The 26,146-nt window shown below is 40.7% G+C and overlaps 1 protein-coding gene across 1 annotated transcript in view; it reads left to right on the plus strand.

The window, feature by feature from the left end:
- Positions 1-2,908: 2,908 nt before the first annotated feature.
- MAPK12 (mitogen-activated protein kinase 12) overlaps positions 2,909-26,146 on the plus strand; it is a 30,662-nt gene continuing 7,424 nt past the window's right edge. The window contains exons 1-6 of the mRNA XM_056482537.1: positions 2,909-3,124; positions 3,846-3,975; positions 13,617-13,675; positions 14,977-15,088; positions 22,751-22,780; positions 24,476-24,523. Of these exons, the coding sequence (XP_056338512.1) occupies positions 3,009-3,124; positions 3,846-3,975; positions 13,617-13,675; positions 14,977-15,088; positions 22,751-22,780; positions 24,476-24,523 (495 nt within the window). The 5' untranslated portion in view covers positions 2,909-3,008. The remainder of the gene's footprint in view (positions 3,125-3,845; positions 3,976-13,616; positions 13,676-14,976; positions 15,089-22,750; positions 22,781-24,475; positions 24,524-26,146) is intronic.

Here is a 26,146-nt window from a genome sequence, read left to right on the forward strand (position 1 = left end):
TTTACTTCTTGTTGTAATAAATAGAATGGATTTACTTCCTCCACAGCAACAGGTCTAAGTAGACAAGCATAGAGAATTTTTTGAAGGTGAAGATATAGAAAACTTGTTAAAATAATAATGTTCTAGGAATCAGCTTTGGACAAGTCAGCAAGATTTTATGTTTATTGGTATATAAGTTATGTTTTACACAGCCAAAATATTCATATGTGAATTAGTGTATCAAGAATAAAATGATGATATGAAAGATAGACATAAACAGGCAGAGAGGTGGGAAGGTGTTTGATTTTTCAAAGGTACTTTGTATGACCTCCTTTCCTGCGTGTTATCAGTGCCTGGACTGGGGATCAGGTGTCAGTCCCCTGTCCCTGCTCACACTGATGCACTCCTGCACCCAGGGGCCAAAGATCACCCACAGTTCAGCTCCTGACAAACAGGGCTGTGCCATTTTGTCATCTTCACGTGACAGCTTGTGGTGAGCAGCTTTGCCATCAAACTGTCTCATCAGACTTCATACATGTAGGAATTTCTCAGGAAAATATGGTTAGATTTTGCTTGCTTGTAGACCTTCAGCTCCAGCAGCAAAGTTTCACCTCCAGGCTGGAGGGAAATTGAGCTCCCAGTTCCCAGAGGGATTAGAAAAATACTGTACCCATCCCATCTACCTCATATGTTTTACAGCTGATGGCAACCCTCCAGCACATCAAAAGTCAGCTCTTTAAAAAAATCCCACCACATTCTGATACCTCTTAAATCTTCTCTTTATGGCTGAGCATTAGAAAAGTGCAATTTTTTCACCATTAATGTATTTATTATTTTTTTTTTAATGATGTCTAAAGAAGATCCCTTTTTTCCTATTAACTTAGCAATAAACAAATGCCAGAAGCAGAAACATCTGATAACATTATTTTTTTAATCCATCCTGTCAAGCACACATTGCTCAGAATAAGATATGGCTGTAGCATCCATTAGTTCCCTTGCAACAAACTGTCTTTGGGAAAATACATCACCATGTATCCAGTTGAGCCTAGCAGGATGCAGAGAGTCATGCAGTTTGTGACACTGCTATAAGATCTACCAGCTGTGGATGGACCCGAGTTTCTTGCCTCATTCCCTTCATAGAGGTTTTGAATAGTTTATTAGACAAAGCTTCCCTTATTATCACAGTGCTGATTTCCTAGTCTTTTCAGTAAGTTTGCCAGTCCATCTCCTATATGTGTGTCCTGGTAGGGTCCTACATGGCTACTTCGTCCATCTATAGGAAAGTATGCTCAAAATTTACTTGAAGGGAAAACGGGAAAATCAGCAGAGAATAACTTAATCGATTTAAAATGTTTTCAAAAGGTTGCTCTGTAATATTCTCAGCATCTGCACAAGAGTGACCTTGTCTTGATGCTAAGTTAGTACTTTTATCTATTGTATCAAAATCATCTAATTTCTGTCTTGATAAAAAGCAAGCAGTAAAAAAGTGACACTTTGTCACAACTGGATAAAGGAAAAGTCAGTGTGGGATAACAAGCAGAACTCGTCCTCTCTGTATTAGAGACATGTATAATGGCCATTTAAAGTAATTTAACTAATGGACTAGTTCAAAACAAGAGGAAACTACTCTGTCCTTCACTTTACCTGTACCAGGTATCACACCAGTCAACATCTGAATGGCAAACAGCATAGAAGAGATGTCAGAAATAAAAAAAATCTCCTGGGGCAGTGGATTTTTAGAAGTAAACATCTAGAATTGATCTAACAGTTCTCACGAGCCTCGTGTTAACTGCTAAATGTCAGAAGGTTGCCCTCCATTGTCCCTAAGCCAGAGATCCCAACAGGTCAGTGGAGAGCAGCGCTGGAACACGGGGCTGGCAGCTGGAAGGTTGTGTTCTTCCTGTACCCCGGGAGGAGCAAGGGCAGGGCGGCTCTTCCACATCTGGTAGTCAGGCAAGGGAAGGTCTGAGCCCCTGGCAACTACAAAAGGGCAGTTGGGAACCAACTTGTCCAGATTGCCCCTTTAGAACTAAACTACAAATTGGACTCTAGTGACAGCAAATCTGAATTAACTAACCTCAGCAACATTGCTCAGGGGTGAAGTCAAACAAAACAAAGGCTTTACCAGACCCTGAAGGACAAGAATTTTAATTGTATTCACACAGAGAACACATAAAACTATTTTAAACCAGGTCTTTGCCTTACATGCATTGCTGGCCCAGGCCTATTTATTACAGAGCTACTGAGAAGTTTGCTCCTTTCCGTACTCCAGCACTGGAATAATTTCAAGCCTACTGCTGCTGTTCCATCCCAGCTCACTTCAGCCATGCACAGGACCACTGGCTCTGAGCACCTGAACCAAGTGTGAGCTGGTTTTTATTTAACCATGTGAAGCATTGTTGTAACTTGTGATCTGACCCTCGATGCTCTGGGGACCCCTCAGCTGTTCGTGTCAGGGCGGAGGCCATATGAAAGCTCACTTTGGAACTCCCAGCTCTACCAGCTCTCGTGCTCCTTCACACTTCGAATGCAGCAGCCCACGGCACCTCATCGGAACCTGAGCACAAACGCAGAACGGGCCCCGCGGGAGGGGTCGCGCCGTGGGGAGAACAATTCTGCCGGGAGGGGTTTGGTCCCTCTGCAAGGACTCGCACGGACAGCGAGAGCCTCGGCCCTGCCTCCCCGCCGGGAACGCTCCGCGCCCCAGGGACACCGCGCCCTGCGCGCCTCAGCCTCGAAGGAGTGCCCCAGGGGCGCGGGCCGGAGGGGAGGGAAGGCGCTGCCGGGCCGGTGCTGATCCCGGTGCCGGTGCCCGGTGCCGGTGCCAGGTCCCGGTGCCCGGTGCCCCGGGGAGCCGGGCGGCGGGCGGCGCTGCCGGCGGGGAGGCGCAGCGCGGGGCGGCGCGGCGCGGGCGGCGCCGCTCGCTCAGGCCCGGCCCCTCAGCGCAGCCCGGCTCGGCGGCGCTGGCCGCTCCCGCTCCCCCGGCCCGGGCTCTTTGTCGGCGCGTGCCGGCGGGGGTCGGCAGCGCCATGTCCTCCCCCAAGAATGGCTTCTACCGGCAGGACATCACCAAGACCCTCTGGGAAGTGCGGGACCGCTACCGGGACCTGCAGCCGGTGGGGTCCGGCGCCTACGGAGCCGTGTGGTGAGCGGGGCGGCGGGGGGCGGCCCGGGGGCGGCCGGGGGGGGCGGCGGCCTCGGGCCCGGCCGGGGGGATGCTGCCGGGCCCAGCTCTCTGTTGCTCGCTGCTAACTTTTCCCGGTTGTTGTCCGGACCCGGGCTGGCCCCGCCCGGTGCCGCCGGCCCCGCTGTTCACCTGGCCGCGCCGGGCCGGGCTGTTCTGCCCGGGGGAGCCGACCCTGGAGCGAGCGGAGCTCGAAGCGGTGCCCAGCCCTGCCCAGCCCTGCCCCAGCCCTGCCCTAGCTCTGCCCAGCCCTGCCCGGACAGCCCTGCCTGCCGCTGCCGAGCCCGGCCCGCGGCACCCGGGATCGGCAGCGTCCCTGAAGCCCGGGGTGTTGCAGCCCTTGGGCGGGCGCCTTGGTTTGGCTCTGCGTTGGTGGTGGGTTTGGGCCTTTTGTGGAGGTTTTTTGTCTTATTTTTGGTTTAGTTTTTTCTTTTTTCCCACTCCGCAGATGTTCCTCTTTAAAGCTTTTGATACTTGTCTACATTTCATCACAGAGTCTGGCAGGCATTTAAACGAGCGGAATGCGCTGGCTGCTGGCAGAGGTGCTGTGGGGAGGTGATCTCCCCCCGTGGGCCCGCAGCTTGGGGCAGGATGCAGCCCCTGCCCAGTGCTGGCCGGGTCTGCTGGGCTTTGCACACCTGCTTCGGTCCTTGCTCACCAGACTCTTTCTTTTCCCTTAAAGCTCAGCCGTCGATGGAAGAAGTGGTACCAAAGTGGCCATTAAGAAATTGTACCGCCCGTTTCAGTCTGAACTCTTTGCCAAACGAGCTTACCGAGAGCTGCGTCTCCTGAAACACATGAAGCATGAAAACGTGAGTTGAGTCATTAGCTCAAAACCACGGCTTAGGCACTCTGATTCAAAGAAAATATGTAGATTTGGACAAGGCAGATATGTAGCTGCATGGAATTCTGGAATCTTTCAGCCTGTTTTTTTTTTTGTCTGCCTGTCCTACAAACATCAGTTCACATAAACTAGAATATCCTGTGGGAAGCACCACTTAATTTCCATGTAGGAAAGATTGGGTGGGGAAGGTTAGGACCACAGTGTAATTTGCTCAGTGATAGTGAGAGGGACTAAAGACCAGAAATTACAGTCTCCATTACTGTGTTCCTGTGAGTTGCAGGAGCACAGGTCTGTGGTGGGTCTCCAGCATTTTTTTAATTTTTTTTTAATTCTCCTGAACTTGCATGAAGATGCACACATGGCTATCTTTGGGCAGGGTTTAGCATCTTTCTCTTTTATGGTTCGTAAAGCATTTGAACCTTTCAGGTTGATATTAATGGGAAATGGGAAAAGTCCATAAATGACTAAGCAAATTGCTTTACTGTGAAGCAGATAATAGGTAATAGAACTCTGAACATAATTCCCATGTAACATGAAAGAAGAACAGTTGTAGAAAGAAGTGTTGTAAGTGTGATTGAGAAAAAGATTCATGGTCCCAATACTGATTAGGGGTTTAGGAAAAAAACAAGAAGTTTGTGCAAAACCAGTTTTTATAGAGTCAAAGCGTGGATTCCAGGTGAGAAGTGTCCCAGAATGGGCTTGGAGGGTCACAGTGGTAATTTTAAGTGCTGTTTATGAAGCATGCTTATTGGATAAAAAAATCTTAAAGTTTGGAGGGAGTTATTAAGATTATGCATAAGAACATAGTTTAAAATGTTAGTTGATGTGGAAGATTAGAGCATACCTCCATACAGAGCACCTGCACAAAAAGCTGAGAGATCAAAAGCGAGGATGAGAGAAAGTGGTAATAACAATAACTAGTCATTGCCATTTAACATTATAATACTAATATTGTGAGTACCAGCCAGGTTCATTTGAGGAATAATTTGTGTGTCCTGACGGTCCAGAAGGAAAAAGAGCTTTTTGTAGGCTTAAGAAGCTGTCTGCTTGTTTTAATCTAAATCTTTTAGTCTGATTACTTCAAAGTAACTGCCTCATAACCACTGCTGCATATGGTTAAGAGTTAATGTTTGCAGGAAACTTCTGTGTATGGGCTTAATACTCTCAGCGTTTTCTTTGCTGAACATTTGGGAGCAGAGCAGCCCATGCAGTTGCCAAGCTCTTAACTGTGTCCAGAATTTTGAGATTATTTTTCTTCCATTTCCCAGAATAATCTGTTAGGTAGCATTTTCCACTCCTAGCAGCTTTTATGCAGTGTATGCCCTTCAGAATAATACTCTAGAATTCCACTGTGGGCTCAATTGGTAATTGAAGTGCCCAGAAGAAAATGCTCACTGGGGAACCTAAGCAAAATCTTTATAAGTTACAAATCAATATATATGAAGGAAGAGAATGATTTACAATCTTAGGAAACAGTTGGGCCTCAGAAAGAAGAGGTTATATACTAAGGAAAAGTTTTAAAATTACTTATGGCATCTACTCATTAGAAAAGTAAGACTGAATAAATGATCCTGCAGAGATTGGAGGCAGAAGCTGACTGTTCCACTCATCTGTGATGAGACTGACATGTCAGTGCAGCCATCAAGACAATTCCTGTCTGCCCCCAGCCTCACCCCCTTCTGTCAGTCGTGTTGGCCTTGGTCAATTAGAAGCAGCAGCAATGCCTTTTAGGATTTTCGTTTCCTGAGCTGATCGCAAGGGTACACCTTTAGCTGCTTCAGCCATACAAAATTAAACCAGTATTGCTCCTCCTCGTGCTTTTCAGCCCCACCCCTTTGACACATGACCATTCTGTCAAAGAGCTGCTTTTTGCATATTTCATAGAAACAGAGAACCACAGAACGGCTTGCATTGAAAGGAATATGAAAGATCATCTAGTTCCAGCCCTTCTGCTGTGGGCAGGGACACCTTTCACTAAACCAGGTTAATCAGAACCCCATCCAACCTTGAACACTTCCAGGGATGGGGCATTGCAACTTCTCTGGGCAACCTGTTCCAGTGTCTCACCACCCTCACAGGAAAAAACTTTCTTATTTGGTTTATTTGGTAGTTAAAATTGCATCCGATTCACTCTTACCTGTTTTTTGTTTCAAAATTACTTCTGTAATCACGAGGAATTTGATGTTGGCTTTTATGGAAACGGTGATGTTTTATTTCTTTCACTATGATTACCTCTCAATGGACCACCTCTACCCCTCAGAGCTTTCAGGAAATTTTTTGTGTTAAGCATGCAGTCATACATTACCACAGTTTATTTAACCTTATGCTGTATTCAGAATGGTGGAAGAAATTGTAATGGTCTGGCACATTGTGTTAAAAATAGCAGCTCTGATCCTCCATTAAGATAGCAGAAGATACCATTAACCCTGTGTCCTAGTGATATAATTCATAAGCATGTCAGTGAAGAAAAATGGAGGAGAACTACTGCTTAATACCCTTGATGACCTCCATTATATCCCCTTTGAGGAATATGCTCATCTTTTTTATGTAGAAAGGTTGTAGGATGACCAGAAGTCCTGTAGAAACAAATATAGGAATAATTCTACCAAATTTTATTGGATTTGTATTTTACTTTGTAGAGAAGCTAAGTCACAGGTCAGTTTTCTTGTCTAGGCATTTTCAGGAGTTGACTGGTTGCTGGCATACCATTTTTCGTTAGACCTTTGTTCTCTGTAAAGTCTCTTAAGTAAATGTAGTGAGGCATATTTCTATATAGACCATTTAGTGAAGAATGTTCCTATATAAACCATGCAGACTTGGTCACATGGGACTTTTCATCAACCCTTTGCAAACAAATCCACAGGAGTGTGAGGCCCAAGGGACAGAGGCTATGGTTGAAGAGGATGAGACTTGTCTGTTAAGAGTCAAGTCAGTCTTTAATGGCACTGGTATGATTCTGTTTGTTTGGTTTTTGGTAGGCCTTTTCATTTGAGAGGACACAGGATATTTCCCAAATTTCATAAGCTGTTTCTACTACAGAAAGCAGTCTAGAAGCAGTCTAACCCAGGTCAATTCCTAAGACATTGCCAAAAAGAAAAATTTGTTTCCAGTGGGATAAGCTGCTGGATCATTCTGTAGCTGCGTAAGTAGCTGGCATATGGAAGGGCATGGTATGGAAATGAGGAATAAATACAGCTAAGGCAGAATGAAGAAAGCACTTCTTGGGGTTCTTTTTCTCCTTCATTTAGTTGTGGTAGTTTGTAGTATTCATCCCATTGCAGCCTTAACAGCTCTTGATTATTTTTTTCCTATCTGCTGAATCTTGTACAGAGGAACAGTCTTTTTACCTTTCGGAAATATTTTCCCGTAGTGATGCTTCTGTTCTGTGTTTCTGTCCATTTTGAGTTCATTTGAAATGAGGACCTTTAAAATTTACCTATTATGGCTCTGGCTTAATACCAAAAATTATGGCCAGTTTGCTAACTTTGGCCCTGGCTTTAGCTCTCAAGCATTTGCATAGCTCCAGTATTTCTGTATTCTTCTGCAGTTAACGAGATGTCTGTATATGCAGAGTGAAACCCAGACAAGTAAGTGGAGATGCAGAACCTTTAGTTTCTTTCAGCAGATAAGGTGGATTTTCTTATATGTTTGGACTGTGATACATTGATACCTGCTTTTGTTGAAACAAGTGCGAGTTGTTTGCAGTGGTCCAGCCCTGGTTAGGGGAAGCCTTTGTTAGGAGAAGTTTTCAAGCAGGAATGCAGAATAGCTGTCAAGGGGAGATGGCACTGGAGAGAGGAAGAGAAGAGCAATGGCTCATGCTGGTGGCTCATGTCAGAACAGAGTGTGGATTTTATCAAAGTGTGGTGTTTGTACATATGTATACACCTATGTGTACACACAGGCACTCACGGGAATTCTGATGCAGTTCTACCAATTAAAGTCTGAATGTGTTTCTGGTGTAAAATTTCTGACAAATGCCCGTTAAACATTTCTTGGGTCAGTTAATATTCTACAGATGTTTTCCCTTCCTGGAAACTGTGTATGTAAGAGGCCACTGCAGTATTTATTTAAAGGTACTCTATATTATGCTCTCATTCATTTCTCAGAGTGGAAATTATTCTCTGGTGTATTCCCACATCTGAAGACCAGTGTGTGTTTTGCATTATGAGAAGCATGTGGGGTTTTTCTTCCACTTTGGAAGGAATTGGATATCCAACAGACACCAAATTATCTGTCTCTCTACAGTTACATTTCTGAGGATGATACACTTTTAGGTTGGCTGCTTTTTAATTCTATTTTCTTTTTTATTTTGAAAAAATGTTGAACTTTTTATTTTTACTTACAGAGTGTCAACCAGGGAAGGAATTAGTTCCAGAGAAAATAGTTGGTTGTACTGTGTTCTTGCTTGAGAATAATCTTAAGTCTGTCACCTTTTGCAGCTTGTTTAGCTGACATAAGCAGTGGAAAGCAACAGCATCTGCAGTGTACAAAATCAGACCAGCAAGGGAGTTGTAGATGAGTGATACCTTCATCAATGAGAGATCACTCACTGTGTTAGGAGAAGTTTCCTGCAGCAAGTCCTGCAGAACTGCACCAGCTAAAAATTCACATTCTTTGGGTACATATATACCACTAAAGTCCCTATATTTCCTGTCTGGAAATGGCAAATCTCCTTACTGGTCTTTCTGAAAGCAAAAACACAGTTATAACTGGACAGTTTATTGCTGTCAAAAATTTGTAAGGGAGAAACATTCCTGTCTGCTTTCATCCTGCAGGATGAAAGCTTAGCACATCTAGGGAGCTAACAGGACACTGGAGTAATTTTATTTTGGTATTCAAAAATCAGTAAATCAACATGGGGTATCTTGTAATTTCTGCCTATTTTCCTAACTTGACTAATAGGATGATTGATGTAGGTTGGGCTTCAGCTTATAGCCATTTATTCACACCCAGTTTTGTGTACTGATAAAGCAGACTGATGAGCTTATTCCATGAAATGAAAATAAAAGCAGCACTGAAACCCAAACTTTCCCTTTTGATTGCCATCAATCTAAAGATGAAGATGAGTCTGTCTGCAGGATTTGAATCTGTCCAGTGTTACATATGAATCCTTTGAAGGAAGGGTGTGATGGGTATGGCTTGTGAATGCCAGTGTGCTGACTAGCCGGAGAAAAGAGAAGGAGTTCTTGCAGACATCCCTCATCTCTGTGAGGAGGAAAGGTGACTGTGGTACAAGCCTTAGCATGGACAGTAAAGATTTTAAAAAGATTGAGAATTCTTAGTGTAATAAAAGGATGCAGGTGCCCATGATGAGAACAGCACAGGAACATGAAGTTAATCCTGCAGAAAATTTAATGTGACATAATAATGCAGTTCAGCAAGGCTTTCTCTTAAGAAATGTGCTTGCATGTTTAGCCTGAGTGCTAAAGCCACTCAACTTCATTGTGTTTTCATGCATAATATCTGCAAGACAAAGCAGCACTTACTGTATGAGAGACATAACCTACAGTCACTTATTAATTTATACTAGATTCAGGTCTTTTCATGATGTACTGCTGCTTACATCAGAAACTATCTTTTAGAGAAATGTAATGAGGTCAGTCCTTGAATAGAAGTAATCCAATACATCGAAGTATTTCGATGGGGGAGGGCAGAGGTAAGGAGCTATTCACCATTGTGCTCTGCTGTTGAAATAGTGTTTGGAAAAGAAGGCAGTTGAGAAGGGAAGGGCAGAAACCACCATACCAGTGTGAACATGTTATTTATTTGTTAATAGTAACAAAGAATAAAGTTGGTGTGTGTGGTCAGGGGACACACACACACAGATGCTGCTACCCACCCCCCACTGGCTTCAAAGTAAATATATTGGGTGAAAGCTAACCTGTGGAAAACAAGTTAGACCAGTAGGTGGATAGTTGTGTGGGTTTGAACGTCAGGAAGATGGAGCATCTCTTACGAAGACAGGCTGGGAGGGTTGGAGTTGTTCTGCCTGGAGAAGAGAAGGCTCTCGGGGGACCTTAGAGCAGCCTTCCAGTGCATAAAGGGGGCTACAAGAGAACTGGAGAGGAGCTTTTTATGACTGCATGTAGTGACAGGACAAGGGATGATAGTTTAAACTGAAAGAGGGTAGATTTAGATTGGACATAAGGAAGAAATTCTTTACTGTGAGGGCCATGAGCCACTGGCACAGGTTGTTCAAAGAAGATGTGGATGCTTCATCCCTGGAAGTGTCCAAGGCTGGGTTGGATGGGATGGGGCTTCAGGCAGCCTGGTCTGCCCATGGTAGGGGATTAGATCTACATGAGCTTGAAGGTCACTTCCAACCCAAACCAATCTGTAGTTCTATGGAAGTGACGCAGTATTGCACCCTGTCCTTGAGATAAAAGTTCCTCAGTGCAGGCTGAAGAAATAAAAAAAAGGTTTTTTACATTTTTCAGTCAAATGTATAGTAGATGCATTCTTTGTGGGCTTATTTATTTGAGAAATATCCTCTTGGCAGAGTTAAATGGGGTAAAAATAAGACCCTGAAAAGGCTGCACTGCTGCTGATTTGCTCAGATGTATTTCATTGCCATTGCGAAGTGTACTAGGTTCATTCTTCAACTGGGTTTCCATCTCTGATAGTGTCAGTAATTGTGCTGATTAACACCAAAAATACATTTATAGAAGGTTTCACAAATATCTCTGTTACATGTCATATGGGCAACTCTATGAAAAATAATTATTCTTGTGGTTGTTTATGATGGCTTACTTTAGTGCTGGAACATCATAAAGTTCTTTACAAATACTGTCTTTAATTGAAAGATTTCAACAGAAACAGGATTTTCCATCATATTATAAAGGAAGGAGTTGACTACACCTTGTCCATTTCTTTCCCTTTTCCTGAACAAGTAGCTGAAGTTGTATCTTCCTCAGAGGATGTATTTTGTCCCAGATTTCCTTGTGCTTAATATAGCTGCAAAAATTTCTGTTCTAAATGGAAATATGAATGACTTTGCTCCACTACAGGAAAATAATCCCAAACCACAACTATTAAATAAAGATCACTGAGGAAAAGGAAATGGTCCTTCGCTTTTTTTTTAAAAATTGATTAACTATTAGTATGTCTTACCATTTTGGACACTAAGATGGATTTAGAAAATCCGGTTTGTAAAGCAAGAGAAGTATCGTGAAATCCTTAGCATATTTAAAGAGTTTTCTGGTTCATTGTTTAAAGTTCCTTTTTTTGGGAGTTGAGCATTGGTCTTGGTGGCTTCATTCACTGTAGAGGATTTGCAGCAATGATAGGCTTGTCTTTGTAACTTTGCAACCTTACCTCAGCAATAATGTACATCATGCAGCATTAAGTAAGTACCAGGAACTCTGTTTGCTTGAATGGATATGCATTAGAATGTTAATGAACTTAATTAGGGTGTTTTGGGGCTGGTATGTTGTGCATGGAAGCATGTTCTTCATGCTCCTGTGTTTCACAGGGGTGCCTGATAATGCCTTGGTGCACAGATGGGTGTGATAGAGCAGCCACATTGTTTCATTCCCCTCTGTGCCCCTTCTTTTCATTATGGTGTTCCAGTGTCTTTCACTGCTACATTCAGATGTGGTGGGGTTTATTTTGTTAGGGTTCTTGCATAGGTGTATGAGGGCATGGAAATATCTGCTTAAGGAAAACAAGCAAGACTTTTGAGAAAGTGGGGCTTGATAAGGAAAGATGCATATTAAATAAGATTACTACTAAAATATTAACTTCCTTCTTCATATATGCACATCTGAGGAGAGCCTTTCTGACTGTGTATGCTCTGTGTGTGTGTGTATTTGCGTACACACTGCCTTAGGGAATGCCAGTAGAGCTGTGTTATGCTCCACTGTTGCAAAGTATGTCTTTGTAATCCTGTACTCCTCCTTTCTCTAACTACCTCCACAGAGAAAAGGAAAACCTTATGTAAAACTGTCATAAAAAAGAAAATTCTTACTGTAATGTTAGCACTAGAGGTATTACTTCAAATAATAACCACATCCTCTGTGGGCTTAATTATTGTTTTATAGTAGTTATTCTTTTTTAATTAGTTTCATATAACAGTCCCAGGTAAATATTATTAGTGGCTTTTTTTGAAAGACATATGTGGCTACAGAGAAAGGGAGTTGTAATTTTCTGCCTCCATCTTTTTTAGTTTTTCTATCTTCATCAGGATGACATTTTGATAATATCCAAGCTAACTGTAGTAGTCTGCCCTTAATGTGGAAAGACTGAAAAGATGTGCAATAAGGATTTCATCATGGTTGGGGATTTAAAGCTTCAAATAAAGGAAGGTGTTCTTTTCTTGCATTTCCCCCCTCTATTCCTGCTCATGCTTCTCTTTATTTTCACTGGGTTTTTTTTTAAGATCTCTGATTTGGATGACAGATGATCAGATGTATGATCTAATGTCTGTATGGCCACAAAGATAGGGTTGAAAAGGTTACAAAGCTTTTTAGTCTTTCAACTTGCTTCCAGCAAAGTCCTGCACAGCCTCATGTTGCTAAAAACAGCAAAGCTGTGGGTTCAGTCCCCATACAGGCCATTCACATAAGAGTTGTACTCGATGATCCTTGTGGGTCCCTTCCAGCTCAGAAAATTTTGTGATTCTGTGACATAGCAGCCTGCACCTGGGAAACACCACAAGCACTCTGAGGCTTGGGAGTCTTCTTCTGAGCAGACATAAATGTTTGTGAATTAGCAGCAGAGGTAGAAAAGAAAGGCTCTAAAAGGCCTCTGCTATTTGGGCACTGTCTGGATTAAGCAGCATCTAAACTAAAATCTGGCTTCAGATCATTCCGGCTACTTCTTTCTTGAGCATTGAGTTCTGTATATGTAATTTCCTGGTGTTCAATGGGCTTGATAGAAGCATTGATATTTAGTGCAATGCACTTAGTCAGTTCGTATAGTTCTCCCAAAAACCATACTAATAGGAAAAGCTGTGATGGAAAATCCATTTTACTAGATTATTTACTAGATTATTATTTCTCTGTTCAATAATATTATTTCTCTGTTCAGATTTCTCTGTTTTGTTTGACAAAATGACTTTGCAGAACCTGAGGTATAGGCCATAGTAAAGGATATAGAGTTCTTGCTAATTTTTTCTCAATAAAAACAGTTTAGTTCTAGTTTCTTCTTTGGACTTCAAAGAAGCTGTTGTAGTCTGTTGTGCCTAAATGACCCTGTTACTGAAATTAGAAGATGTTTGAAGTGCGCTTCATTGATAAGCAGCAGGCCCAGCTAGATGGAGAGCACTTAAAAGTGCTTTGTATTGTAGACTGATTTTTCTGATTTATTTTCAACACTTAGTAGTTCAAGTGATAAAATACTGTCTCTTACATAAAATGATTAGCCTCTGAACTTCTAGTTCCGGTAGATACTTCTTAAATTTTTTTTTTATCACAAGGTAAAGCTGCTGTCCAAGTTAAAAAATCTAACACATAACAAATCCTGGCATTACTTTAGGTGTTCTTTCTGCCATGTTTATGCCTGTAGCTAATGTCTCACTATGTTTTCAATTATATTCTTTCACTTATTAGGTGATTTAGGCTTTATTGTGTCAAATCAGCCAGTCTTTTGGTTTTTTTTTCTTTTTAGGTCATTGGAATTTTGGATGTGTTCACACCAGATGTAACACTGGAGAAGTTTAATGACTTGTAAGTTCCAAGTTGTTTGTTTTTTGGAGCAGAGCTTTGTTGCTTGTGTGGGAAGAAAGGCTATTGCTTTTTAAATAGAGAATTTCAAAATTGTTGCTTCATGGACTTTTTTCTGAGTTTCATCTTAATATAACTTTTATGTGCAACTTTGGTGGGCTGGAGCTTTCAGACTGTCATTAGAACCAGTTTCCTGTCTTACAAGATGTGTACTTCTTTCAGCCCTTAGTAAATGACAGTTTAGTGAATTCCCTAATCCACTTTACAAATATTGGTTGATTTCCCTAAGGCCCAGGTTGCTCAATTGGTAGGACAGTTCTTTACCCAATCAGGTAGGCTGAAAGTTACCCCTACTTCATGGCATATCTCAGTGACATCCAGCCAAATTCAAGCATCAGTTTAAAAGTGCTAGTACTGCTGAATCTTTTAGTTTATGTGCATTGTGGTCTATTGTGCCCCGTGACTATTTTCCCAGTCGGTGGTCCAAACAGCACCTGATACAGGTTGTTTCTACCACACCTCCCTGACCTTTTGGTGGTGTCTCAGACACAAGATGTTTAACATGTCCACTGTTTCATTTGTTTACTGCTACAGTTCTGGTGAATTAGAGTTGCTAGAGAAACAGTGCTCAGAAATCCTTTTGGGCTTAATGTAGGTTTCCTGTGTTAGTAGAACTGTTCTGGATTTCATCTAGTGTATCTATGTTTTCTAAACAGCCTTGTCTATTTATATGTTAACAAAGAAAGCTATCTGACAGAAAAATGTGGGAAATGAAGTACAGAAAACGTGGAGCATGTGTTCATATTGATTGTTGAGCCAAAAAGAATGTGTCCATATTGTCTATTGTACTAGCATTTTATACAACATATGCAATAGAATGCACATGTATGTGATGAGCATTGAAGCACTGTGTTTTAAATGAGACCCTAAAATTATCCTCCAGATTTTGCTAGTTCAATGAGGTGATCCTGACTGACATACATTTCCTTGCATGAATGTCTTAATTTTCTGGCTGTCTTTGAAATATCATGAGGCTTTTGATTAGTTTCTAAACTAGTTCTGATAACTAGCAAATTTCCATAACCAGTGACAGAACTGGGAAATACCTCTTTAAGACAATCAGATAAAAATGGATGGACTTGGAGGGTAGGAGGATTATGAAGGAATTGTTTGGTAGATGGAATGATCTATAACTTAATATTGTAATTGAATTATAACATACAGTTATGTTTAAATTTGCATGACAAAGTTAATCTATTTGGTTTTCTTTTTTTTTGTTTTGTTTTGTTTTGCTTTGTTTTAAGCTACCTCGTCATGCCATTTATGGGAACCGACTTGGGTAAGATAATGAAGCATGAGAAGTTAACTGAAGATCGAATCCAGTTCCTGGTCTATCAGATGTTGAAAGGCTTAAAGGTTTGCCAGTTCTACTACTATGCTACTATTTTGATATCACAGTCTTTTTTCCTAGTAAAGTGTTACGGAGAGCTGTAAGTACTTATAATTTAATAGTAGGATAAAATGTATCTCACCTAGTATAGTAAAAATATATATTAAATCTAAACCATTATATTAATTTATTATATAAGGTGTATTTTCACACCTATCTCTCTAAGTTTCTCATCTTACATTAGATGCTCCAGTCCCATAGTCATCATCATTAAGCTTCCCTGGCTTTGCTTCAGTGTCTCTCTTTAACTGGGAAGCCCATAGTTGAGGACAGCACTTCAGATGTGTCTCACTAGAGCTGAGAAAAGAGGAAGAATTATCTCCTTCCAGTTTCTGGCAATCCTCTGCCTAATGCACAAGGCTTTTGGTTGTCTTTGGTACAAGGGCACAGGTCCTTTTCTGCCAAGCTGGTCAATCTCCAGCCTTGTGTAGCACATGGCATTAATCCATTCCAGGATTTTGTTGAACTTTGGTAGGTTCCTGTCAGCCCATTTCCTTAGCCTGTGGAGGTCCCAGTAAATGGCAGCACAATAATCTGGTGTGTCAACATTATTGTCAGTTCTGCATCATTTGCTGAGTTGCTGAGGGAGCCCTCTGTCCCATTATCCAGGTCAGTAATGAAAATGCTAAACAGAGCTGACTTCATACTAACCCTAAGGGGGACACTGCTGGTGATGGGCCTCCAGCTGGACTTCCTGCCACTGATCACAACTGTTTGATCTAGGCAGTTCAGTCAGCTTTGATCCAGGCAGCTCAGTCACTGTCTATTAATCTAACTCCTACTTCCAGGATCTCTCAGGATGTTGTGAGGGTTTCAAAAGCCTTGCTAGAGTCAAGATAAACAACACTGTCGGCCCTCCTGTCATCTACCAATCCAGTTATCGTATCATAGAAGGCTAGCAGGCTGTCAGGCATTATTTTCTTCTATAAATCCATGTTGACTACTCCCAATCAGTTCTTTTTCCTTGTAGTTTTTGGAAACAGTTTCCAGAATTACTTGCTTATCACATTCCCAGAGAGGAAGGTGCAGCTGACTGGCCTTCCTTGATCCTCTTCTTTAATACCCTTTTGAAGACAAGATCAGTGTTTTTCTTATAAGGGACATCTCCTGATCATCATGACCTTTCACATACTATTAAGTGGCCTCATGATGACATTGCCAACTTCCCTTAGAATTCATGAGTGCATCCCATCAGGGTGTTTTCTTAAATGTTAAATTTGTGTTAGTTGAGATGTTCTCTATCTGATCCTCCTCCACTGAGGGTTAAGCCTTCCTTGCTCCAGATTTTTTCAGCAGTTTCAGGGACCTATGATATGGCAAATATTACCAGTAAAGTTAGATGAAAATAAGGCACTGAGTACCTTGGCTTTTTCATGCCCCTGGTGCAGTTGCAGTTGTGTTTTCCCTAGTTTTGTTTTTGTTCCCAGTTTGTATGTAGAAGCCCTTCATATTGACCTTTGTGTCTCTTACCAGATTCAGGACAAGAGGGTTTTACTTTTCCAAATTCCATCTCTGCACACTTGGGCAGTATGTCCACATTCCTTCCAGGGTGACCTGACTCTGCTTCCATCTCATGTATGCTTTTTTATGTTTTGGTTTCCCTAGGGTTTTTGTCTCCTGTCTCCTTTGCTTGCTCTTGACCTCTAGTGTTTCTTTTTATTATGTGCTGATGTTTTACACTGTGAAATTAGGAAAAGATTCATAGAAGACTATAACGGACCATGCAGATTTGTCTAGTTTTGAGCTGTATGCTAAATAATTATCTTTTGTGTTCTACTGTTGTGCATTTAAGTGTTATAATTCCCATTTTACAAATACAGGAACTAAAGTCAGGTAAACCAAAGCTGGGTTTGGAGAAATTTGTTTTATTTAAACTGGAGGAAATTTACCTCTGATCTGGATTTTGAATGTGGAATTACGATTTTATTTTGTAATTAATTCCCTAGTCACAAAGCCATGTCCTAATAAGTGTTGTGTCAAGGACTGTGTAAGTGGAGTGGTCTGTTTAAGTTGCAGGTAACTGGGAAGCAGGTTTCCAGGAGAGGCATGCTATTCACCCGGGATGAGAAACATCATTTGTGCTAACTTTACAGGCAAGCAATATATGAACTGTAAATAATTTGCTTAGGTTGAGTATAGTGGAAAGGATGAATAATTAATTTAATTCCAGTGAAATGGCTTAGAAACATATTTTGGTCCTAGTGACGTACACTATGTGACAGAGGCCAGCAGAGCAGAACATGTGGTCCCAAAGGTTGATGCTGAAGTTTGTTGGATCAGTAAATGTGGAAGACAAATGGAGCAACTGCATGTGGTTGATGTACATGGGGAAAAAACAGAGCAGGAATTTATGAAGATATATTAGGCAGGTTAGTGGTAAGGTTTGTTAGTGAAGGCTGCAGGGGTGGCCTCTGTGGGAAGGTACCAGGAACTGTCTCCATGTTGAACAAAGATCCAGCCAGCTGTAAGGCAGACCTGCTGCTGGCTAAAGCTGAGCCCATCAGCAATATTCATGGCATAATAGATTTAAGGAGAGGTAAAAAAATGCTGTGCAGCAGCTGTGAGAGGGGAATGAGAAAATGTGAAGCAGCCCTGCAGGCACCAGTGTCTATCTGTCCAGAGAGAATAGAGGGGGACAAGAATGCTACAGGTGCTGGAGTAGAGATTTCCCTGCACGCCATGAAGACCATGGTGGCACAGGTTGCTCCTCTGCCAACCATGGAGGGCCACAACAGAGCAGCCATGGAAAACCCCATGCTGGGGCCCAGGGATGTGGCCTAAGTGGTGCTGCAGTCCACAGAGAGCCCATACTGGAGCAGGCCCCTGGAAGGTTTTGTGGCCAGACCTGTGGCCCAATGGGGATCCACACTGCAGCAGTCCACTCCTGATGGACTGTGTCCTGTGTAAAGAACATATGCTGAAAGAATTCATGAAGGACTGTCTCCTGTGGGAGGGACATAAAAATAAAAGCAGTTACATGGCAACCGGCTACCAGCAGGGATACTGAAATAGTAACTGTGATACATCTTCCGTAAGAAGTGGTTTACCTGAGTAGTTTCTTACCCCGAGATTTTGAGAGTACAACTGTACTTGCCTCAAAATTACCTGAAGGAAATAAAATATTATTCATCTACTACACTGTTTTGTTATTTCTTATTACACAGCAAACAGTCCTTACTGTATCTGTTTCATTAAATTTTGGATTCTCGTTGAACCATTTCAGCCAGAAGTACACACCTAGCTGGAAATATTTTGAAGAAATAGGAATGGTCCAGTGTTTGAAGTACATTCTTGTAGCCCTGTCTGTGCTAGGAAATGTGTTAAGCTGAAAGGAGTGTTGCTGGCATGCAGACAGAAAAGAAAATGAGTCAGTAATTTGTTTATTCTTTTACTGATATCAGTAAATTAGCTGTTTAAGAAAGGGTTAGCCAAGTTTTGCATGAAAATATTGTGCTTTTTAAGGTCTACTATATCTGGGTTAAAGACTGTCTGTGTTTACTTGGATTGCTTTTCCAGTGGGGCATGGGGAACAAACATACGCTTAGCTAGTGCTCAGTAGAGGTATTATAAGGGAAAAATGCTTGCAACACGTGGGAAGTATGCCACTGTAGATCTTTGTGGTAAAACTCATTACTTCTGAAGCTTAGCCTCTCATTTGTATGATGACTTTGTTTTTCACCTTTTAACTTTGATAGAGTCTGTTCTGAGGGGGTTTTTTTGGTGTTAAAGATGTAACCTGCAATATGACTTTGTCTTTTGTAAAGTATATAAGAACTTTATGGTATCTATATTTATGTCTGGTCAAAGGCAAGAAAGCTGTTCATCATTTTTATCAGATTGCATATTCTACTGTAACAACCTGTTTACCTGTGACAGTTAAATGTGTGTGGGAAAAACTCTGCATGACTGATGTACTGTGAAGAGATAAGGGAGATTTTTGCTAAGCCCCTCAGTTGTTTCCTTGCAGGCTTCATTTCTACATTCTATTTGTAGGCTGGTTCTGGATTGGTTGCATACAATGGGCTCAACAGCCTTGATTTTAAAAAACCTGTATAAATTGAGATCAAGACTGAGTTCATGAAGATTTGTATTAATTCTTCAGCCTTTTCTCTGCAAGTACATGTCTTTTTTGTCTGTTCTTATCATTTTACTGTCTTTTTTCTAAGAGAATGAAATACTCATTTTCTTTCTTTGGTGAACCTTGTAATTTATCAGAATTCAATGTGATGTGACACCACTTAAAAACAATGACATGCCTCTCCTTTGTTTCCTAGTTGGGCCTTAGTCTGGCATTAAATTTTATTTAAGTGTTAGCTTGCATCTTGGAAGGGCTTTCATAGTTTCTTTTTTGTTGTTGTTATTTGACAGAAAAGCTGTGTGTTGTCAAAGAGTACAGAAGGCAAGCTAAACATAAATATCTGTATGTGTAGGTGGAAAGAGACTGGAGCTTTCAGTCTTGGGTCCCTGTTCTGCAGGAATGCCAGCTGGGCTCCTGTTCGTAGAGGTCTGGGGGAGGTGGCTGTCAGTCCTCTTTATTCATAGTGCTTGAGAAGGGACAGTGCTCTTGGGCCATACAAACACCTGTTCAAGCTTCTTCTGCCATACTTATGGTAAGATGCACCTACTCTAGTTCTCTCCTTTTCTCATCTGTATTACTGCCTTTTGTTCAAATTTATGCTGGATTTTTTTCTGTTTCTCTGCTTTCCCTTCCCCCTCTGACTCATTTCCTCTTCAGTTTTTCCTTCCCTGCCAAGATGCTTTTCATTTTCATTTTGCATGTTGCCTAGAACACATTCTCCTAAATCTTTGTTAATTCCCTTTTAATAGCTTTTTATTTTGTGTAGAGATTACATATAAAGAAAAGAATGCTTAAAATGTAGATGATTGTTGGATGACTTCCTAGCACGATCTGAATCTTGCATTCCAGGATTTTTGCGTGCTACCAAAAATTGTCTTCAGGATAATGCCCAGAGCTCCTGTGCTCCAAGTCACTTCTTTCATGTTAACTGGGTTCTTGAATCAAATGTGGTTCAGGTGAAGTGGTAAAAAAACCTGTGAAGTATATGTCTATTCTGTTCTGAATTGTTTTGCCATGTTATGAATGAAAAGTCTGTCAACAGATGGATAATTTAATGAGTAGAACCAGTAAGAGCAAGATCCCATATCAGAAGGCTATTGAACAGAAATGGAAAATCTTCTGAATGAAGACTGGCATACATCCAGTGTTGCTACCTGCCAGGAGTTTATGAAATGCAGTTAAGAAAATACTGCTATTGTTAAAGAAACACTACAGCACAGCACCAGTATTTCAGCTTACGGAAAGGCTGATGTGCGTATTACCATTGGGAATAACTGCTATTTCATGTGATCTCAGTAGTGTTGTGTTAAGAGGAACGTTCAGAAAACATAGGAGCTTTCCCCAAAGTGTTAACATGATCTTGCTGCTGGGAACATTCATAAAACCTTCAGTGGGTGGGAAGGCCAGCAAATCCATACTCTTCCCCCCAAACAGGTGAGATTTACTTTAACTGAAACTGTGAAGGGTGCAGAACTTTTAATTTCTGTTTCTACATTCTGCATTCTTGGGTGCCAGATGACTGGGTCTGCCAGCTATTTCCTTACTGTGTACAACCTTAGCAGCAAAAACCAACTGAAGAATATTTTAAGCATCTGTTCTAGAAAATCAATAGGCTTCAGTTAGAAGATATTGCAATAATTTAGAATGCAAGTAGACATTGTGATACCTTTGATCAAGATAGTTATGACAGAGGACACCTTTTTCTTAATTTATCAGGAGTTTAGCTACTGTTTAGTTTACTGTTACATTTCTGGTTTGGGTTTTCTTTAAAGTGCATATGGTCTCCATGTACAGACTTCCTCCTCCTGTCCCAATTCACTTCATGCACATCCGTGACAGATAAAACATTTTGTAGTCTTTTGTTTGCTGTAGCGGTTTTACAGCCAACATTCTGTGAAATAGCTGTGTGCCCTCAACATCTTGTGTCAGCCCCAGGAAATCCTGTGAAGGGCTTTGGCATTTCCTACGGGTGATGTTAAGTCTTGCCCAATCTGCAAGTAATCTGCTGCAAGAGCTGGTGTGCTGCAGATGCCAGGACAGCCTGGGCTCTGGCTCAGCAGTCAGTAGTGTGACTGTGCAGCAGCAGGGCCCTACCACAGCCTGGGCTGGATGGGTAAAGTTGTAGGCACAGGGTTAAAGGAAGTGGGGCTTTCCCCCCTCCCTTTTTTCAGAACCTGTGATACCACATCTGGTGTGGCTGGTCAGGTGTAAGAAAGGACTATCAGAGATTTTTTCAGTCACTGCTTTAAAAACTTGGCACCTTAAATGCAGATCTTGCACTGCTTAGTTTATATGGGTTTTAAGTTAGGAAGTCTACGTCTGAAAGACACATTGTTTCTGTCTGAAGAAGTTGGTGTTTCTCATCAGTTGGATTATGAGGACCCCTTTGCCAAGGGACTGTTACATTTTTGAGATTAATTGCCCATCCTGAGGGCTGCTGAGGAAGATGATCATTGCTATGGCTGTGGCTGATTTACAGTTATCCTGCAAAGCTTCCTTTCTTCCATGCATTTCTGTAACATTATGCTGACTATTCCTGGTTGGTGTTCTCTGGCTCTACCAGCTACTTCCCAGTGACTCTATTGCCACTTGTCCCATTCTCAGGGTGGAATAAAATAAAAACTCTTCAGGTGAAGCTGGAGAATTTGCATCGTATTCATATTTTCTCAGGTCTTTTTATTTAAAAACTTTTATTGTTCTTGTGTTTCTTAGCATCACTGGTATGGTCTGAGTGTTTAAGATGAGTTCTCTGCACCTGAAGGGATTAGCACATCCCAGGCTGCTCTTGGAAACCATGTCCTCAGTTCAGAACAACTGTCTGCATTTCAGTCCTTGCAAGAGATGCCTATATCTGAAATAGTTACTAGAAGTTCCCTTTATTGACTGATGAAAATAGTCTATTCCAGGGTAAATTCAGCTGGTGAGAGAAACTGCATACCTTGGTGGGGAGCATTTGGTGAAAGTCATGGTTCAAACATCAGTATTTTATCACGTGTCACCCCAAAAGAACTAGTCCTGGGTGTTCAGTTTGTTGGTTTGGCTTTTGTGAGCCCTTAAATCAGACACTGAGTGGCTGATGAAAATATTCACGTAAAGAGAATATCTTTGAACTTGACCTTTCCATTTTCCATTGAGGAAATACTGAAGCATGTAGCAAGAATTCTCAGATAAGACCTTGACTGGCCTTCATCCCAGCTTTAATGATCTCTTAAAAGCCAGTGCTGCTGGAGCATATGAATCTAAACTATGATGGCACACCAGAGACACCTATTGCAGGAGAGCATTTCTGATATATCAAATAGCATGTTCCATTCTGATATATATATCAGTTGCAGTATTGAAACTGATTTAATGGTTTCTCATTATTGGGAGGGGGAAAGGACAAAATGCTAGTATAATTATCTGAACATTAAAACCATAGCTAAACAGATCTTCTGTGCAATAAATAAACATTTTCTAATTTCAGTTTACTTTAGCACCCGGAAAAAGTACTTTCTCTTCTACCCCAAACTCAAGACCTGAACTAAAAAAATACTTTCTCTTTTTACAGTATATTCACTCATCAGGCATAATTCACAGGGTAAGTGGAAAAACAAGAAAGATGTTTATATTTTGATAATGTGAGTGATGTTTGTGTATAAGCATGCTTATAATATGCCTGAAATTCTGTCTATACATTTTCTCAGTTTGTTGGTGCCTTTAATTTCTTTTTCAGTGGGAACAAAAGGTGGCATGTCAGTGTAAGCTGGGCACTCAAGTTGCACTGAATACAGCTTAGATTTGGGGTTCCTAAATTACTTTCTGAAGTTGAGTTATAAGTCTCCACAAGAGCCAATAGTGTCTAAATTGAGATGGACAAGATTTTTTTTCTGGGTTGGTTGTTTTCGGGTTTGTTTTGCTTTTTGTGGGGTGTTTTGTTTGTTTGTTTTTGTGTTTTAAAATGAAGATTGAACTTTTTAAAACAATGTTTAGGTTGTCTTTAAACCTTATATTAGTCTTCAAAGATTTGGAAGAACCCTAGAAACTGAAAAAAATTGTCCAAAATTATAGAGACTTAAGAACCTCATTTTTTTCCCTGAGAGAAATTAAGCATTTGTTTCTTTTTGATTCCCTTCTCTGTATAACATCCACTTAAAATCACTTCTGCACTGTGAAGGAGTTCTGAATGATTCCTTTGTGTTACCAAGCAGTATATCTTCCCCCAAAACTGCGTTAGAAAATTAGTAGAAATTGTCCATTTTTAATAAAGTATCAGGAGCAGTGTAGGAGATGCACATTGTATAGTAGCTTTAAGCTGGACATGGAAACTGCGCAACCTGACAAAATAATGTAAGATATTTATATTTTTATTTTTGAAACTGCTGGCGTCATGGTCTAAACTTACCATTGCTTAGTTTTCTTCCAAGGTCCCTCTTGATGACCCCTTGAACTTCTTAGTTTCATCATGGTTTATTGCACCAAATTGTTTCTCTCTAAGGCTCTCTGATCTCATGTAAAACATGTGGATTGCTGTTAAACAGTTCAGAGAGAAGATACTTCTAAAGATCTTGTGCTAATTTATCAACCAAAGGTTTGAAAAAGCTGAAGGAAAAGGTATTTCTAATTACGTATGTCTGGGTAACTGATGTTGCAATATCATCTTAGTCCTTGCCAGTACTCTTCCCTTTGCTAAACTTTACAACTGTGGAAGATCATCAGAAGTCTCTAAAGTGGCTTAGGAGACTTAATGGAATACTTTTTTCATGTTGCAGTTGTATTGACTTTCTTAGGAAATTGATTTTTCCACAGAAGAGAGCATAGGGTTTTAGGTAAAATCTTGTTTGATTCCTTTAGGACTCCTTCTAAGTCTGTTAGGTAAGGAACCTTTATAATGCATATTTTGGTATGCAACATGTACAGTCCAGAACCATATATGCGAATTGTTAACCTTGTGGTATTAGTATTAAATGCAATAAATTCATATCCAAACCCCTCTCATAGAAAAAATAGTGAATTCATTCACTGGCAAGTATTTTCCTGACTTCTAGCAGAATTTTTTTTTTTTTTTTTCCTTGGGGAGGAAAATATACTGGAAAAAAGCCAAACATATAAAAGTTTGCATCCTTGTTTGTGTTGTTATGACATCATTTTACCTGTTGCTGTTCAAAACAGTTACATAAAAACTATAAAACCAGAAAGAAAGAAGGAAAGACATCAATAAAGAGTACTTCCTTGTCTTGCTGTAAAAAAAACAACCTAAAACAAAAAAAAGCATTCATTTAAAATCTGGTTGCAGGATCTAAAGCCTGGAAACTTGGCCGTAAATGAAGACTGTGAATTGAAGGTAAGGTATGTTTATTTGAAAAAACAGTCAGATGTGTTAGAAGACAGAAGACAACAAGTGCAGCAGCTGTGGACATGCTGGCTGGTTTCAGTGTTGGGCCAGGCTTTTTGCTCTTGAGTCAAAATTGTCCTGTATATCCTCACAAAACAGCAGGGAATTTGAATGGGGACTTCTGTGTCCTGATGCGTAAGGAATATCAGATCTTATGGCCAAGGTTTCTTCCCTAAAAGAGACATAACGGTTTGTGGGAATGATTTGGTTATGTGAGAATTTCAGCTTTGAATAAATAGAAAAAGTCTAATTCCACAAGCTGGGAGATACAGAAGATCAAAGGTTGTGAAGGACGCCCTTAATTGAATAGAATAAAAGGTGATGCAAAGCACTACAAAAGTGTTTTTTAGCATGCAACATGCAAACTATATACTTGCATGTAGCCATTGTAACATAAAATTTGGTATTTGGGGACTGATCTGAATGTTTCAGGGTCCTGTGATTTTAGAGTTTTCCTATCTAACTCAAAAAGCCATTGACTTTTCCTGGCTTGTAGGTGGACAAATGGTGAGTGGATCCCAGGGTGATGGGAAAAGAGAAGAGAGTCTAAAAAAAACAGTTGTATAAGGTTGTCTTCCCCCACACCCCCAGCTGTACAATTATATTTTCGGATGCAGGCTGATCTGCATCTACTTATTTAACACATTTTTTTCTGCACACTCTCAAAGTCAGCTTATGCAGGCACAGGATGACATTGCCAGGGATAGTGCAACCATTTTCCCCCATGTCTCTGCACTCAGCAGCTTCCCTTGCATCTGCTCCAGTGATGATGAGACTGTAAGCAAGTTGGAACAATTCCTTCAATGGGTAATTAATTATCAGTTTTTTCGCCATGAGCTTTCTGATGCTCATTTTTTCCCTTCATCTGATGCTCTCAACTCTTACAAAGGTATCAGAAAAGTGTCGGTGAAGGATGTATGAGGGGAAATCACTGCCCTTTCTGTAGTCTCAAAGTTACAAGTTATTTTTGTTAGTTACTGAAGCAATTTCGGAAAATTAAATATGCTGAGTCAAATGAGATCTCTCCTTGAGGAGGTGAGGGAAATTGGGTCATTCTTTAATAATTCACAAATTGCAAAAAGAATTTTCAAATGTGCTCTGAAAATTGCTTTTAAAAATAAAAGTTTTATATGAAGATAGTTGTTGAAATGGTACCATATTAATATTAAGTACAAATAGGATACACTTGTGCCTGATCTTAATGAAATGTAAATGAAAATAAATCCTGAAGTTAAAGCAAAATGCACAAAAGATCTTGCTGTCATTTTCTACATCTACAAATCTGCAAAACCAAGTTACATTTTAGCTGTTTCCAACTCTACGTGCCACAAGCCTTGGTAGGTAAAATGCCTAAATGACTGTGACAGAATAGACTGCACCACATTTGGCTTTGACCTGTTACATAAGTTTTTAAAAAATTTTTTTTTCCAACCTCCCTGTCTTACTGGGAAAATATAATGTGTGCTGAATATGTACAATAAAAACCATATATAAACGTGTGTTTTACCACTACAAAAATTTTGGGTCTAGTAAGTCTTCAGTACCCAAAGAACCAGCCACAATCAAGTGCAT

The sequence above is a fragment of the Oenanthe melanoleuca genome, chromosome 1A (assembly GCF_029582105.1).
Source record: "Oenanthe melanoleuca isolate GR-GAL-2019-014 chromosome 1A, OMel1.0, whole genome shotgun sequence".
Taxonomy (NCBI): Eukaryota; Metazoa; Chordata; class Aves; order Passeriformes; family Muscicapidae; genus Oenanthe; species Oenanthe melanoleuca.